At 49.0% G+C, this 17,660-nt stretch overlaps 1 protein-coding gene across 1 annotated transcript; it reads right to left on the bottom strand.

The window, feature by feature from the left end:
* Nucleotides 1–812: 812 nt before the first annotated feature.
* On the bottom strand, nt 813–16,513 carry THBS1 (thrombospondin 1). Its single transcript, XM_029952352.1, has 22 exons — nt 16,331–16,513; nt 15,641–15,736; nt 14,850–15,409; nt 13,872–13,947; nt 13,399–13,598; nt 13,163–13,285; nt 12,082–12,175; nt 10,457–10,630; nt 9,971–10,147; nt 9,490–9,663; nt 9,109–9,236; nt 8,845–8,997; nt 8,254–8,472; nt 7,688–7,795; nt 7,023–7,182; nt 6,766–6,884; nt 5,326–5,560; nt 4,914–5,141; nt 4,474–4,745; nt 3,971–4,068; nt 3,727–3,866; nt 813–2,904 (listed from the first exon to the last, which is right to left on the bottom strand). Exons 2-22 carry the CDS (start codon nt 15,705–15,707, stop codon nt 2,897–2,899), a joined length of 3,513 nt encoding a protein of 1,170 aa, XP_029808212.1. The 5' UTR covers nt 15,708–15,736; nt 16,331–16,513; the 3' UTR covers nt 813–2,896.
* Between the last annotated feature and the right edge of the window lie 1,147 nt (nt 16,514–17,660).

Genomic DNA, 17,660 nt, shown 5'->3' with positions numbered 1-17,660 from the left:
AAATCAGTAAGAAGAATCTATCCCAGTCAGCCCATCATTTCTAGTGTTTCATGGACCCCCCAAAGCCAGACCTCTAACCTACTCATGAGATCTCGGATTCTACCTGTTCCTATTAAAATTGGAAATTAGTCAATATTCTGCTTTCATTGTTAGCTCCCCATATTCAAGTTCTGCTTTTTGTAATGCCTTAGGCTTCTCTTCAAAATTTAATTTGATACTTGAGATGTATGTTTTGGATCTTCCAAATCCTTTGATTTTAGTCTTGTTCTTGACCAGAGGTAAATTCATTCTCTGAAAGGTGATGTCTATAAAGTTTGGCTCAACTTGGTTAAGGACAGTTTCTCCCTCATTTGCACGCACTTCTAATGCTTCTCGACAACATGCAATTGGGCCACCTACCGAGTGCTGTCTGTCATTCCTGGGTCAGAAGACGTAGCGTGAGAATTGTGTATGTTTCGCTTATATTTTTTCCTTTGTTTTCATTGTTCTATTTAGAAACAGAACTGTACTTTGAACAGGATTCAGCATTTAATTACCTTTCTAAAACATAAAACTATCATATTGGGCTCCATATTTTGAGTCCTTTCTTTCCTATATTTTTAATAAGGCAGACTGATATTTTGTTCGTATTCCACAAATTCAGCAAATGTGTTTTCCAAGCCAATCAGTCATCTTCCATTGGGTGGAACCTGTGAACATTACTAATATTTCCCGTAATGTCTTCTTGTGTATGGTGTATTGGTTTAGGAATGGAATTTACCCACACCTCGTAACAAAGCCAGCAGAGAACAAATAAACATGGATACAGTAAGTATAAATATAAATTTCTGTATGATTTATTGTTGTTCCTTGTACATAAGAAACAGTAATATACAAACTTACACTGCTTTAGAATGTAAAATGGATAAAAATGTGTACAAAAAAAGCACATTCCTAGAAAAAGGTATTGGTAAATAGTAAAAACAGGGGAGGGGTAACAAGCGAAAAACAAATCAAAAACAAAACAAAAACCCCAACAATTCTTCAATTCAGTGTGCAAACATTTTATAAAAATAGAAATACTAACTCTACAGGCAGTATTTCCTGATAAATTATTTAAATAGCGTATCTACACAATCTGAGATCTATTCCAAAGGCAATGAGAAAATAATTTATAAAAATAAAGCAATGGTATATAAGATAGAAAAAAACATAACTTTCAGAAAATGTATTTAACATTTCAATGCTATTTCCTTACTGGGAATACTTTTCTGCAGAGAGTTTTTATACTATGTACAACATTGACTTTTTTTTTTAAGGTACTACAGTAGCTTTAAGTTTGTAAGACACTTAAACTCTTTCTGCTTGATTCAAAAATTCTTTACTCAGTCACACAACAAATGAGGTAATATTTGTATATAAGTTTCACCTTTGTTTTTTTGTTTTTGTTTTTTTCCTCTTTTGGAAAAATGAAAAAAAAGTGTAGATGCTTTTCTTCTCCCTGGAAATAGGCACAAGGGGTGGGGTCCAACAGTATGAAAGGCCTCATGGCTTTCTTTGAAAGTTACAAACACTAGCAAATGTGCAACTGATTCCACTCGAAAAGACAAAGAAAAAAATCCCCAATCATTCACTCTGAGCACAAAGCAAAGAGCAGCTTGCTCTGATTTTCCTCGTGCCGTTCTTGGGAGCTGTGTTGATAAATCTCCACTACCTGCTGTCAAACACTTGCCACTTGAAACCTCGATTCCAGGTAGAACAGAGTTAATAAATAATCTGTATTTACAATCTTACAGTCATGAAGACTCATAACAAAGATGATGTGGATAGTCCTTACGCTTCTTCCTGTTCCATGAATAGTCTTTCAGACAGATCCTTCAGAGTAAGTAAAAAATAAATAGTTTATGTTGTAAAGTGTTTGTAAAAAAAAACCACACACACACACAAAGAACTACAGTCTAAAAGAGTTAGAAAACTCCATGATATTCAGAAAAAGAAGAGAAGAGGAATGTTTTAGTTGAGAATTTTGTGCCTTTCTAACCATAAAAACACAAGCCCGGCTGCCGGTCCCTCAGGCGGCAGCCCGGTGCTGAGATGGTAGGTTTTCTTATTTTCCTGCTACATCTGCACAAGCTACACTGGGAATAAAACCGAGACTTTCATGGTAACCAGGCAGTGGCAGGAAGCACAGCCTAATGCTGGTTTAGTTCTCACTCCCTATTTTGGTCACTGCAGGTGGTGGGTAAGGGTTGGGGATCTGGGAGGGAGTCCAGAAGCCGGTCTTTCCCTCCCTTCCCTGCTTCTCTTTAAGTGCCTATGTACGCGGGTTAATCAGCTAACACTGGTCAGCATCATGAAATCCAGCAAGAGTCTTTCAATCCCCTGAAAATGATTTAGTACCGAACATGTAACAGTTCCTCCGTCTTTGCTTCATATAATCATCTCTTGGGGACATGCCTTCCCCTTAGGGGTTTGGCCCCTGCTCCCCCTCTAAGGGAGGAGGCCAAGGGTGGTTGTTTGCCAATTGTAGTGAGTCCTTCCTTCTCTCACATGCCTGAAAACGCTATGGAGTCCACTGCTCAGAGACGGCCTCAAGACAGCACTCCACCCTGACATGCACAGAGTGGAGCAGCCACCTGCCCACTGATGCAGTAGACGCTTTTGCTTTTTGAAAAGCAAACCAATGTACTTGTTTATGTTCTTGGAAGATTCTCTTCGCATTCAGAGGCTGCATGCTGAGTCTGATTTGGAAAAGGCATTTTCTCGAAGCAAGTCCCGTATCCTATGAGTCCACAATGATATGCAAGCAGAGAAAAGGCAGGGAGGAGTGATCCTAGGGGTTTTCTTAAGCCCGTGGTTCCAGAAGGTGCAACACCAGTATTGGTTAGGATCAGTCTTTTGATCAACAGTTGGATGATTAGGAATCTGGTAAATAAACACATAAATAGATAAGCCCATTCATTCATGAAGCCGCTAGCATTAACAGTTAACAAACGAAGCTTAGTACAGCTCTACTTTTATAGTGACACAGCTTAATGTAAGATTGTCAATTTATTAAATGTTAGTGTACTTGATGCAGCATGGCCTTCCAGATTCTACACTAACCTTTCTAAGGCCTTCAAGATTTAGGGAGTGTTGCTTTACAAATTCAGACTCCAAGATTACATCATAACTTAAGTCTTGAGTATAATGCATCATCTCTTTTTACTGATCGATCCTGGTAGGCATCAGGCGTTGGCCCAGTAAACACTAAACACTCTGTGGTAGGCCCAGTGCTGGACTCGAGGCTCACGTAACCAGAGAAAAAGACTAAAAACAAGCTAAGGTTACGAGTGAAAATTAACTGAGCACATCAATACTAAGGTAGTATGCCCTTTCCATCCCTAAGCCCAGGGGAGGGCCCTCTTGTGCTGTAATGTTGGGAATACAACTAAGTAGCGGGTAAGACACAGTAACAGGTTAAACTTGAAAGTAGTAGTAACGGGGTCCAAACTGTATACAAGCTCATCTACTTTCTATTGGAAATGAGAGCAGAGACTGCTAAACAAATTGATGTTGTTAATCAGGAGTCCGGATTTCATAAGCCACAGTCTGCAGGCCTTGTATTTATAATGGTCTTCAACAGCAACATGGAAATAACCCAGTCTCTAAAACAGCCTTTCAAACAGATGCTCCCGTACTTGGCACTCTCAACACTAGTCTTAATTAGAGGTGTCAACCGTATGTTCGCTGTATTGTTGCTCCTACCTCTGCATTCGTATTTCAGGTCGGAGAAGAACACCATTTCTTGAGAGAAGACAAACATCCCCAGTCTACCTCCAGCATAGGTTTTGTCATAGATGGGTCCTGAGTCAGCCATGATTTTCTTCCCTTCATACATCACCACTCTGCAGGGAGGAGAAGCTCTCATTAGTGACACTCCTGATTTTTGGCTGCCTCCTCCTTCCCCGTCAGTGTGTGACTACGTGAAATGTAATCAGCACAATCTTACCTAATGAAACCCGTCTTTGGCCGGTGGCTGAGACGCCATCTGTAGGCAGTGAAATCCTTCCAGCCTATGTGACGGGGGTCATGCCACAGTGTGCGCACCTGAAGGGAAAGGAAAAGGTTGAAACACAGCTGCATCAAGATTTCTGTTTCATTCTGTAGGAAGGAGTACTTGATTGGGACCAAATGGGCCTAAATTAGAGGGCTGCAATGTTGGATTTTTTCCAAGGCCTTTCCTTTGGTATGTGCCCTCGAATGTGCCTATGAAGACGAAAGAGAAGGGAAAGTTTTGTTTCAAGAGGCTGAAACGGTCTGTGGATTTGAAGGTAACTCTTGGTTACAGCAAGCTCCCCTCTCAGACGCTACTGGGTTTTTACAAAGCAGAACTTAATGCTGTAGGTGCTGTGGCTGGGAACTGGATATTTAAGACCCCCGGCGGGAGTCTTGGCCAAAGCACAGCATCCCTAGTGCTAGTCGAGAGCACCTTCCTCAGAGCCTCGTTCTCACCTGGCCGGGGGTGTTTCCTGTGTGCCACAGGGCGTTCCGCAGGTGCTCGCCCGGCCCCGTCGTGGAGTTCACCACTTTCACAGAAAGGCCTGAGTATCCCTGAGCCCTAGTGGGGTTGGTGTCCCAGTAGGACTGGGTGACTTGTTTCCACATCACCACGTAAAAGCGGCTGCTGGACTGGTAGCCAAACACAAAGCCAGCGTAATCATCATCCCTCTCAGTGTTGATGAAGAAGGTACCACTGAAGTCCACTGCGTTAAATTCATCGTAACCTGGAAAACGAGGCCAGACCTGGGTTAATGGCCGCAGCCTTTCAGAAGCTCCCGTGTTACAGTCCCAGACCTCCTCGGTACCTCAGGGAGACATGTCAGTGCAAGGTTTTACACCTGCTTCTCTCCTGTGTGTGCACTCGTCTTTGGTTTGGACAACTCCCTACTCACCTACAGCAAGTCCTGGGTCACAGTTGACGGTCTGGACGAGTTCTTTACCCTGATGGCGCACCACCCAGTTAGGGTCATTCTGGGATGTCCCTTTGGGATCCAGAGGAATCATCTGGAATCGGCGGAAATCAGTCTCACTGATATCGATGTTTTCGGGACAGATGTCATCGATGTCTGGCACACTGTCATGGTCAAAATCATCTTTGCAAGCATCCCCTCGACCATCACCTGAAGTCAAAACAGGCAAACGTTCAATGGAATTCTGAAATATTGCTAGTGTCAGAAATTTACTATCTTGTCTAAGTTGGCATATAGTCTTTTCATCCTCTCAATTATCTACTTAGTTTTGCTTTTATTGTCTCCATCCAGAGAGCCATGGTGGTAGTCTCTTAAAGTGGCTCCACTGACTCACCGTCAGAATCCTTCTGGTCAGGATTGGGCACGAGTCTGCAGTTGTCCCTATCATCAGGAATGCCATCATTGTCATCATCATGGTCACAGGCATCTCCCTTGCCATCCTTGTCATGGTCAGCCTGGTTGGCATTGGGCACATAGGGACAGTTGTCCAGGTTGTTCTGGTGGCCATCTTCGTCAATATCCTGATTGTTGTCACAAGTGTCTCCTATGCGGTCTGAGTCAGAGTCGAGCTGAAAGAGACAGAAGCAGATGGCAAATTGAAGCAGAAGTCCTTACTGATAAAGATGACTTCTAGAAGACTCTCCCATGTTTAATATGGGATGGCCAGTGGGGTTTCAGGTCTGTAGGCTACTGCCAAAAGCGAGTAAACTCTTCCAGAAGATTAAGTGATATTCAAGAAGCACAATGTATGGTAAGACCCAAACTCCACCAACAGTGGCCTCTCGATGCCATTTGCTCAGCAAAGCTATCCCAGAGCATTCACACTTTCAGGTGCCGACCCCAAAGGTCTTGACCCTATTGCTTTTTGTTTTGCAGGACCTTCTAAGAATAAACATTAAGAATAAAAAGCTGGATTTATCATTCTGTCATCTTACAGAATTTTCTCTTTTAAAAAGCTGGATTCTGGAGTGCCTGGGTGGCTCAGTTCACAGAGTGCCTGGCTCTTAATTTTGGCTCAGGTCCTGATCTCATGGTTCATGGGATATAACCCCTCGTTGGACTCTGCACTAACAGCACAAAGCCTGCTTGTGCTCTCTCTCTCTCTCTCTCTCAATACTCTCTCTCTCAAAATAAATAAACTTTAAAAAAAGCTGGTTTCCAAGTTTCTACCACAAAGCATTTTAAGAAAGAAATGCCTTAACTTCCATTGCTCGAAAATGATGGCCAATTATACCTGAAAAGAACTACTTCGACATGAAACATGTCCTGGCTCATGTTTACTTGTAGCACTCTCTTACATAGGTAGAAAATGATGTTTGTCATTCAAAATTATTTGGCATTACAAACAGGCATTTTTTGAGCTTTTGCAAGTATTTTTAGCAGGAGGTTTTCTTACAGGCAGATTATATCCTTAGCCATGAAAATGGTCATTACTTTAAGAATATGGTCTTGATCTCATTCTTAAAAATGATTAACGTTACTAGGGTAGTCAGGTTTCTGTTTTGTGGAATTTATCCTGATACTGGTAGGTCCCATGGAGTAAGTCATGTAGACCTTCTAGAAGACCAGAGTGAAGTTATAAGATGGTCACACTGAAGATCTCTGGGACTCCCTAAGGAGCTCTCATCGGGCAAACTGTACACGAAAGCACTGCACCGGGGCTCCGAGATCTCAAAGAGCTCTAGAGTTCGAGCTCTAAGTGCTGCTTTCTCAGCGGCCAAGCAGGAGCTATTCCAGAACTCTCCTGGGAGATTCTGCAAGGGGTCCCACCTACCTGATCTGGATTGTGTTCCAGGGGGCAGTTGTCACACTGATCTCCGACCCCGTCCATGTCCGTGTCTCTCTGGTCCACATTGTAGACATACTGGCAGTTGTCTCGTTCATTGAGAATACCTGCAGGGAACAGGTGACCAGTGAGGGCTGGAATCTCTAGCCTCCAATGTTTCAACAAACCACACCCCAACGGCTGGGCTGGAGGGAAGAAAGTGGCCTCTGAGAGCCATCACCCCCACCTACAGGCCTGCGCCTTACCGTCGCCATCGATGTCTGCCGCACAGGCGTCTCCTTCCCCGTTGTTGTCTGTGTCCGCCTGATCTGGGTTGTGATTGTAGGGGCAGTTGTCACAGCGGTCTCCCACGTCATCTCGGTCATAGTCATACTGGGCTGGGTTATAGTGGAATGGACAGTTGTCCTGCAAAGAAAGGGAGCCTTTTACAATACAGTCCATACAGCCATCTCCAGCCTCAAACCATATGCGTTAACCTAACACTGCAAAGATCTGTAACATTTTCTACTTAATGATCACCGTAGAGGTTAAGAGCCATGGTATCATGAATGAGAAAAAAATGGGTTCTTATTGGTTACGTGTCATTGAAATGGAAATATGACACCATCCCAGTTCTTAGTAGGCCTGAAAGAAATTGTCCTGCAACTCAGGTACGACTGCAGCACACCTGGAGAACGGAGTGCAACTGTTTATACATTGTCATTTCTCGCTCAAATGGGTGGGTGGTAAGGTTGAGATGAAAAACCAAAACCCTCATTTAAATATTTTCTTGGCAACTCTAGGCATTACAACTACCAGTGAACGACTATTATCCTCTATGGACATGTTTGGCTGGTTTTTCCTAGTACATGTAGTGTAGTCCCACTGAATCCGAAGGAGAAGGTGGAGGAGGACTGGGAAGCATTCTTACCCTGTCATCTGGGATTTTATCATTGTCGTCATCGTCATCACAGGCATCGCCGATTCCGTCCTTGTCATAGTCTTCCTGACCGGAGTTGGGAAGATTGGGGCAATTATCCTGGAAAGAGAGGACGCACATGACAGCTGCAGCCTGTGTGCCCGTTGCTCGACTCATGCATGGGGCAGGGCACCCAGACACAGTGGACAGAGGCTGAATTGAATGCTGCGCTCCCTGATGGGGTGTATTTTTTAACAGGATGACAAGAAATCAAGTGTTTTCCTGGGGGCATCTATCATTTGTATAAATGCTCTGCACTTTATGCATGCTGGGAACACAAGTCCCACTCTACTGGGGTCTGGGAGAAAATCACCACCTCTGGAGCCACAAGGGCCTGCCCTGTGCATGTACTTGGCACCAACTGATTTAATGTTAAGAATTTATGCTGTTCTGGCTTTGTGTAATTTCATCTTTCGGTTTTGTTTTCAAACTTTGGGCATTTAAAATTGTGCAGCCTCTTCTGTGGATTAGGGGTGTATGGCCTCTTTTGGAAGGTGTGCAAGGGAAGCCAGCTGTACCTTTTTGCAGTGGTAGGTGGCATTGGCCACACACACCAGGTCCTCGTTGGGCCAGCCGTCCAGGTCTGTGTCCTCGCCACAGATGATGCCATTGCCCGCGTAGCCGGGCTTGCACTCACAGCGGAACATGGGGTCGCTGTAATGGCCCAGGTAGCTGCACTTGGCATTCTTGTTGCAGTTGTGTGTCCCGTCCGTGCAGGGGTTGCGGGGCTTGCACACCTGGTGGGACAACATCCTGATGTGCATGCAGAACCTTTGAGAGACCCCAGATCCCTCTCCTCTCCAAGTAGAGGCTCTGTGTGGAGGAGGCGTGTGGGGTACCCCCATCCCTCCCTCTTTCTCTGCCACCCCCGCAGATGTACTAGCCCCTCAGCTCACAACTTGGGCCAGAGCAGTATTTTCAAAGGTGATGGATGATTTTCCCCTGCTGGCCTTACAGTAGATTGTCCTGTCCTGTTTCTAAAACCTAGACTAGACCCTGAGCCCTTTTCCTGGTTCTTTGTAAAGGCTGTGAAATGCCATGCCTGCCATTCCTAGCCGTTTCAGCCAAGGACATCCCCCACCGCGCTCTGGTCGTGGGGTCTCATCTACCTGTTTGTTGGCGGTGGCATATTCCACGCCCCGGCCGAAGGGCTGCGGGCCCGTGAAGCGTGGGGGGCAAGGCAGGCAGTTGTAGCCGGGGTCCGTGTTCTCACACCTGTGCTCCCCATTGTGGTTGAAGCAGGCATCAGGTACTTCCTTGCACTATGGGAGAAAACAACAGTTTGCCTAGCGTTCAGGAAGCCTGTCCTATGTGACGACTGTGACAGTTCCGCTGCTTTCCTAGATCTGGGAACTCAGCCATCGCCTCCTCACCTCATCGACGTCTTTGCACTGGATGCCATTTCCGCTGTAGCCGGGTGGACAAGCACCACACTTCCAGCTGCCGTCACGGTAACTGGTACACTTGACACCAGCAAAGCAGGGATTGGACAGACATCCGTCTGAGATGAGGGAGACAGGCAGATGGTTGGTGTAAGCACATTATTGCCGCGCTCCCCACAAAACAATACAGTGTAAAACACTGCAGGGAACACGTAACTGTTCACTTGCTGAGAGGACTCCGAAATGCCAGACGGACAACACAGACCCAACACTCAGGGCCATTCCAAGCCGGAACTCCCCCTGAACGCGGACCACGGGTTTCAGTTACACGAAACACCCAGGGCGGTTTTCTCCGGGGCCCACGTGCCTCACCGATGGGACAGTCCTGCTTGTTGCAGATCTGGTTCTCCGTCGCATCACCAACACAGTCCTTGCCTCCAAACTGGGGGGTGGGGTTGTTGCAGAGTCGGCTGCGTGTCTGCACCCCTCCTCCACAGGTGACAGAACAGATGTCCCACAGCGACCAGGGACCCCAGCCTCCATTGACTGCAAGAAAGTGAACCACATGTCAACATGAGTGTCAATTCGTTTTCAAACACCTCTCTTCTCCTAGAAGACTCTCTTCAAATTGTCCAAGAAAACCTCTCCTACTCAGACACATGAAGATAATGTTTGGGAAGAGGGCCATTTTAAAATGGTTTTTCTTTCTTTTTTTTTCTTAAAAAAAGCTGCTGAACCCGTAGGACTTTGCTTCTACTTGTTCCCTAGGAAGTAACCTTTTCCCGCTCTACTGCCCAGCCAACAGGAGGCGGTGGGTGCTGGGCCTGCAGGGGTGTGGCGTGCTCTCACTCACTGGGGCAGGCGTCTCTCCTGCAGGCTTTGGTCTCCCGAGCTTCGCCTTCACACGGTTTCCCGTTCATCTGGGGGCTAGGCGAATTGCAGAGCCGGATCCTTGTGATCACACCATCACCGCATGTCACGGAACAAGATGACCACGGCGACCAGTGGCTCCAGCCGCCATCCTGTTTAACTAAGATACAAAGCTGATGGTTACAGGGTGCTTACCATGGGTCAAGCTCGGTGCTAACTTCTTTAAATGCCTTCCCTAGATGAGATCCTTACAACAACCCTTTCAAGAGCTATTATCCCTGCTGTGCACTTGAGGAAAGAGCCGCGGCGGGGGTGGGGGAGTAAGCTGTGTTCAGGGGTGCACAGGTAAGCAGAGCTGGGGTTCAGATTCAGACAGTCTAGAAACTGTACCCTTAACCTCTACACTATGGGGCTGCTCTGGATGCAGACAAGTCAGCACCCCACAATCCGAAGGGGCCAAGATGCTCACATCTCTTGTCACACTCCTGAATGTGGCAGGTCCGTGTCTGGACGGAGGAGCCTTCGCAGCGGTTGTTGAGGCTATCACAGGAGCGACCGCGCTGCTGGATTCCGTTGCCACAGGTCACAGAGCAGGAGGTCCACTCAGACCACGGGGACCAGCCGTCATCCGCAGAGTCGCTGGCTACAAGGAAACAGGGTCACTTAGGGTGCGATCATCAAGACAAGTGGTTCTTCAGATTGTGCTCCTCAGGACCTTCTTCCTTTGCCACAGGGCGAAAGGCCAGGTGTTTCTTAGGTCAACAGCCAAAAGGTCTATCCTGTGTCATTACATGTACGGCACCGGGGTCAAGGAATGCCCGGCCCGGGTCAGCACAGCCCAGCCTTCTCCAGCATAAGTTTGCCTATTCCTGTGGCCTCCTTTCTCAGCATTTCAAGTGGGTTTCCCTTTCCTGACTTAAGACATCTTGGTAGGCATTTCCAGTCTCAGGCTTCCAAGAGCATTAGATATGCAGGCAGCTTCTAGGAGTCACTTTGGACGGTCTGGGGAGCCACAGACCATGTGTTCGGCAGATGAGCTGAAGGCAGCTTGGCTGCTGTTGGCTCTGCCTCCAACTCGGTCATGAGGTTCATCAGGGCGCAGCTCCTCTTGCCCTAGCACGTGTGGCCTGCTCTGTGCAGACTTTCACAAGACAGCGTGTTTGTTTACCATCTGCCCAGGCACCAGGACCAGGAGCACATGTAGCTGTATCAGACACAAGACCGAGAACTAGTTTCTCTTGCCCTCCGCTGGAAGTCTTCCTAGCAATCCCAGACTTAAGTCCAGGACTCCACATGTCTCCAGCTAGCTCCGTTCCCCTTAGCCTAAACCCTGAAGTGAGTGCTGAGCAGAAGCGGTTATACAAGGGACTATCACAGTGCCAGGGTCGGTAACCTGATCCCTGGATGAGATTGCTTGTCCTGAGCTGTGGCCACTGGGTAGTGTGTAGGCATAGGGGTGTGTATGTGTGTGTGTGTGTGTATGTGGTGAGTTGTGTATAGGGTGAGTGCTACTTTCCTGCTTTCTTAGCTGTGAGGAGTCATTTTTAGGACTCGTACATACTACATTCAGTAATGCCTCAGCAAAGTGATTAACTTATATTGGCAACAAAAACCAGGTCACAGGGCACCTGCCATAGAACAATATAGTGCCTGGGAGAGGTAAGCTCCCAGGGCCCTAAAACTGTGGTCATTCTTAGGCCTCGCTCCTACTCTGGCAGATAAAACGGATACCACTTTCAGACCCAATTAAATCCAACGCTTGCACTACAGACCGTCCATTTCTCTGATGTGCAGATTTTTCTTAACTCTAGGCCATAATGTTAAACTCTAAAAGCAGCCAATTTAGAGCTAGTGCTGCTACCAATTCCTCTCTCCTTTCTTCAGAGCATCAAGTCAAAATTAATAAGCTCTACCAAGATCATCATCGCCTATACGGCAGCCAAGCCATCAGTTAACCAGATGCTGCAGCCATAAACGGAATTAAAACACACAATGCAAATGGGGGTGGGGTTCTAGTGTTCTGTCCAGTGGTCCAGGGTTTATGGAGACCGGACCTGGTCACTAAGGAATGGTTACGCGGTTTTAAGAACTTACGCCAACACCGTGGGCAGCATTCTCCATCGGGAACTGTGGCATTGGAGCAGGGCATGATGGGGCAGGACACTTTTTTGCAGATGGTAACGGAGTTCTGCAAGGCAAGGGGGGAGAAATGGGTTACTAAGTGTATGGCAGGCAGGAGTTTACATACTAGAACATTTCAAGATTAAATGGCCCAGGCTGTAAATGCTCTACTGGAAGGACTTAATAGATCTGTCTGTCCTATTTGCAGCCACTGTATTGTGGAGACCATCCTACTGCTAGTTACTTGTCACTCTGTGCCTTACAGAGGCCTTTCTTAATTGCTACATAGTGATGGAAGTGACAACACGAAGAATTTATCCGAAGGGAACCACCGAACATCAGGAGTCAAGTCTTCTCATCTGTGTCTGAAAATGAACTTGAAACTCAGCCAGAGCTTTTATATTTAAAAATGTTCTCTTCATAAAGAAGAGATCAAGGAGCATTTTCCCCCCCTTCACGTACAGATCTGGTTCTATGTTGGAGGAGAACGGGCATCAAGTTGGCTCCCAAACCTAGCAATCCAGGATTTGTATTTAAGCTTGGCTTTGCTCGGTGAGTCAGGCAAACCCTCCAAGCCAGTGGCACTGGGGACAGCTAGTGACACACACTGCAAGCAGTGCTACTTGAGCTAAGTAGACAGTTAACGCCCTAACAGTGCCGGGCCAAGTGATTTTGAACCATCAGTACTGTATTACGGGAATCTCGGTGTGATTGCTGAATACAAGTCAGGGGTTGGGTGAATGAAAGGAGTGTTCCGACCAGGTTTCATTTACCAGGCATTCAACACTTAGCCTTTGAACTAAACCAGGTAAATTATTCAGATCTCCTAGCAGATTTGTTCTTTTAGATACTTAGTCTGGGGTACAACTAAGGCTCTGAAAAACTTTCCAAGAGTTTAAAGATTGTATAGATGTTCCAACTGCATCTCAAAAACAGCCCACTTTGGTACCAGGCCATGGAGCATAAAAAGAGTTTGTGTGGCCATCTGGGTATTTCCCTAAAGACTGGCTCCAAACACACACGACCCGTTCGTATTTCAGGAAGGATCACCCACCTGACAGCGACACTCAGTGCAGCTGTCAACAGTCCACTCCTCGTTGTTCCTGTACTGGACTCCGTCGTGGTAGCAGAGGGGAGGCCTCCTCAGCTCATTGGCCAGCTCCTTGTTCTCCTCAGTCTAGAAGGGAGAGGAAGGGCTTTAGTGTCCCGCTTCATTTGCAGTCATTTGGGGTCATCGGGGGATACACCTTCGGGTGCCCACGCTAACGGGCTGGGGGGAGGGGCACTGACCACTTTGCGGATGCTGTCCTGAAGCGTCGTCACGATGGTGCGCAGGCCCCTCAGCTCCAGGACCATGCTGGACAGCTCATCACAGGAGATGCCACAGATGGCTTGTAGATCCTTTGTCTTGTGGCCAATGTAGTTAGTGCGGATGGCAGGGCTGGAGCCGTTTACCACGTTGTTGTCGAGGGTGAGAAGGACATTGGTAGCTGCCAAGAAGAAAGAAATACACTGAGGAAAGTACTGGAAGATCCTCACACAGATTGGAGTTCCTAGTTGTAAAGACATGACCGTTGGGGTGAAGGACACAGGTAGAGGGGAGGCACATGTATGAAGGTGACCTCAAAGGACCATCTACACATCTCTTAACCAGTCACCTGGGGTGATTTATGCACGACCACCATTACTTAAGTTTCTCAGCTTGTTTTGAGTGGAATTCCCCCGATTTCCTCATATGCCCCCCCAAATAGAAGGGTACTCACAGCTGGAACAGCCTTTGTTCCTGAGGATGGCTTCTGGTGTGGTTCCAAAGACAAACCTCACGTTCTGCAGCACCCCCTGGGGGCAGAGGGCACACATTACTTGTAGAGTGGTGGAGGGGGGAATGTGTGTGGGAGAGGGTTTATGCCAGGAAAAGCACACCAAAGAGGTTCTAAAAATTTGAAAGAGCATTCTTTCAAGATCACCATGTCAAAATAACACGCCAAACATAAACTGCCAAACAACTTCACAATCTTCATTGGGTTTCCTGCCAAGTCTTCGGTATTTTACAAGGAAATCAGTTTTCAGCCCACTTGGGTACACAGGAAATGGAATCAGACACCAGAGACAGAGGATATAATGACACTCTCCAGTGTCAAAGAGTTTGATGTGGGAGTTTCAAAGCCCGGGTTGCAGAGATCTAGACATTTAAGCAAGGAAGAAGCTGTGGCCGCCAATAAGTACTATTTTAACCTTTTGAGAGCGGCTCCTGAGGCTGGCTACATTCCCACGAGGAATCAAGTGGCAAAGCTGTATTTACTGTGCACACAGTATCCATTACGAGCTACATCACGGTTGGTAAGATGCCTGTAAGGTAAGCTCTTTCAAGAAGAGCATATGGAGTATCGAAGGCTTGAACAGGCAGTTCTAGGAAAACCATTGCTTGTTTCCATTAGTGGTTTACAAAGTGTGGTCCCCAAAACTCCAGCATAAGTTTCACCCTGAACGTGTTACAAATGCAAATGGTCAGGCCCCATCCTGGACACCCTGAATCGGAGTCTCTGGGAGTAGGGCGCCACAGGATGTGTTTTAACAAGCGCTCCAGCTGTTTCTAAAGCTCCCTGAAGTTTGAGAACCTTAGTCCCTAGGCAGTATCTCCTGTACTGGCAAGGCTGACTGCCTCTCCTGCTACAGCCCTCCTGACAGGTGAGCTGCCAGCAGTAGACCCCAACAACCAGGAACTGGAGAAGAGGCCTCACCTGGAAATTGTCATTGACACCTCCTTTTGCGATGCGGAGCCTAGCAACGTTGGCCAGGTCCCTGGGGAAGATGCTCTGGATGGGGACATCCAGCTCGGCGTTCTCCATCTTCTCACAGTCGATGTACAGCTGGGCCCTGTCCTCCTGCACAAACAGGGTGATGCTTTTCCACTGGCCGGTCGCCAGGAGCGCTTCTTCCACCGACACCACATGCTGCATCCCCTGCACAGTCAGGCTCAGGTCCAGGGTGCCCGCCTTGCCGTTGGAGACCACACTGAAGACCTGGCCAGAGTGGTCTTTCCGTTCTATGGCCAGCAGTGTGCCTCGGGTCTTCTTCATCTGCCGCAAGGAGGCCAAGAGAAGGAAACCTTTCTCTGCCCGCACAGCATCCACCAGGTCTTGGAATTTGTCATCAGGCACAGGGGGGATCAGGTTGGCATCCTCAATGCGGAAAGCTGGGCTTGAAGAGTCAGGACCCTTCACCAGCCGGCGCCCAGAGCCCTTCCGGGCAGCGCCCGTGAGTTCAAAGATGTCGAACACGCTGTTGTCTCCCCCGGATTCTGTTCAACGGAGGACACACAGTGAGCCTACCAGGCTGAGGCCAGGGATGGGGACAAAGGGACAGGGTGAACACTTTGGGCAACCACTGAAAGTATTAAAACACCGTGGTCAGAGGGAAACTGTGTTCTGATGTTCAATCAGGGCTCTGGGGAGAAACAGCTAGCATGAGAGGGAGGTGCACTTGGGGTGACCAGCACCACCTCATCTTCCCGTCCCTCTTCCAGACTCACCTGGAATACGGTTGGAGCCACATGCATGCAACAGAAACAGGATGCTGAGTCCCCAGGCCAGCCCCATGGTGGCGTGGTTTGTGCCCGGCAGGGAGCCTGTAACAGGAAACACAGATCCTCAGAGACAGCCAAGCCCGGAGGGTGGGCAGTAACTGGGGGCTGGGCTTGGGGGCCAGGGCCCTGGGGGATCCCCCTTTGCCCCCACATTTGCTGGAATAAGGGACAACTGTGTTTACTTTGGACAGGACATCAGGAAGAAAAAGAGTCAAGGAGAGGAGGCTACGGTTTTAAAGTCGGGAGAGGGGTGGCGCTGGGGCAAAGACCAACAACTTAGGGACTTTTCCTTGGAAAGTCGAGAGTAAACAGCAGACAAGGAGATGCAGTTTGGGGGTGCAGGGAGGCGCGGGGAACTAGAGGTGTAGACGAGTGACAGAAAGGTGTGGGGAGCACTCGGAGAATAAAAGAAAATCTTGGGGGTTGGGGGTCCTGACGAGTTGGTTTGTGAACTCCAACGGGGAGAGAACAGCCCTGCAGCCCTTCCACATGAAAAGTCTCCCATCAGCTGGGAGGGACAGCGGGAGAAGGCGAAGAGTATGAAATCCGGGGCCCCCAAGGGGCTGAAGCCTCGGAGCTCGAGGTGTCTGGCTAGGGCAGCATCCGGTTCTCGGCGGCAACCTGGGGACTCCTTACCTGTATGTACACGGGTGCAGCGACCCGGGGTGGCGGCTAGGGCGCAGCGACAGACGGCGAGTCTGGAAGAGGCGCGGGGCTAGTGGGGCAAGCGGGGCGCCCGGGGAGGCGGCGGCCGCCAGAGCCGGAGGCAGCGCGGGGAGGCTCGCTGGAGGAGGTAACCTGCGACCGGCTCGGAGGCAGTGGCTGGCCAGGCGGCGGAGCGGTGCGCTTTTAAAGGGGCGCTCACATTCCTGGGGATTCTTCTGGCCAATGGGAGGCGGCAGGACAGGAAGCGGAGGGGCGGGGGCTAGCCAGTCTGAGCCCCTCTCTCCGCCCCCCCAACCCCCCGCCGCCTGGCGCATTTTCCAGTTACAGCGTGGAGGGGGGAGCCGGGGGTCGGGGCCGGGGAGCGGTGGAACTTCTCAGAAAAATAGGTGCCCGTCCACGGAGCCTTGGCGCACTCCCGCTCCGCTCTTTGGCTCTGGGAGTCCAGTGTGAGCACCCCTAGAGGCGACTGGGCTTTGCCCGCCCCCGGACCCTTAGTGGGCGGCCGGGCGAGGGTGGGGGAGGGGGCGCTTTCAGGCCAACGCGTCTCCTTGAATATCTGAGAGACGGCTGACACTTGTGGACCGAGTCCCTTTGTAAAGCCAGCTGAGTCTGACGGGGTGAATGGGACCAAGAGTGAACCAGTCGTAAAGAAGTTCCCTCTGGGGTATTGGGTGGCCCTCTTACATCCAGCCGGGGGGCGGAGTGCGCGACCACGCTCCCGGCCTCCCCTGCCTTTCGCCCGCCGCGCTACGGGAGCTGGGTGCGGGGTGCGTCGGCCAGCGGGGGCGTGAGCGGGGCGCGCGTTCCCGCTGCCCGTCGGGGCACTTTCTGCAGCGGCCTGGTGCGGAGCGACGCTTCTCGCCCTGCCTACGGCGCTCCCACGGCTGGCCGCTTGGGGGCGGCATGCGTATTCCGATGACGGGGACTCGTGAGGGCAGCTTCTTTCTAGTCAGGAATGTTAAGGACTTACTCCTGTCCTCTTCCCTCAAGCCAAGACTGAAATTGTGTCTTGAAAAACAGTTTTTATGCCCACTCGTGCTTCTTAACGTGACTCCTGGTTGGAGGATTTTCGGCACCCTCTGGCTCTGGGGTCTTAAACTATTTACAGAACAGACCCATGAAGTAATAAATTACCCTCTGCCTATCATTTTATTTCCTCTTTTCCTCCCTCAACGTTCTTTTCATTTTTCAGCTCCTGAAACCGAGGTGTGGGTTACATTTCTGTGGGTGCACCCATTGCCATGAGTGCGGCTGCTTAATGCTTCTGTCATTGGAAGTCTGGTCTCCAAACCACTGCCTC

The sequence above is a fragment of the Suricata suricatta genome, chromosome 9, assembly GCF_006229205.1.
Source record: "Suricata suricatta isolate VVHF042 chromosome 9, meerkat_22Aug2017_6uvM2_HiC, whole genome shotgun sequence".
NCBI classification, from domain to species: domain Eukaryota; kingdom Metazoa; phylum Chordata; class Mammalia; order Carnivora; family Herpestidae; genus Suricata; species Suricata suricatta.
The sequence above is the reverse complement of the archived record's forward strand: the minus strand, read 5'-3'. Positions and strand labels throughout refer to the sequence as shown.

Excerpts from the sequence above, each read along its gene's own strand:
- THBS1 (XM_029952352.1), bottom strand. The coding sequence starts at position 15,707 with ATGGGGCTGGCCTGGGGACTCAGCATCCTGTTTCTGTTGCATGCATGT. Across the intron at positions 8,998-9,108 it reads AGTGCAAAGACGTCGATGAG|TGCAAGGAAGTACCTGATGC; the intron begins GTGAGGAGGCGA and ends TTTCTCCCATAG. Across the intron at positions 6,885-7,022 it reads GGCAGACATCGATGGCGACG|GTATTCTCAATGAACGAGAC; the intron begins GTAAGGCGCAGG and ends TGTTCCCTGCAG.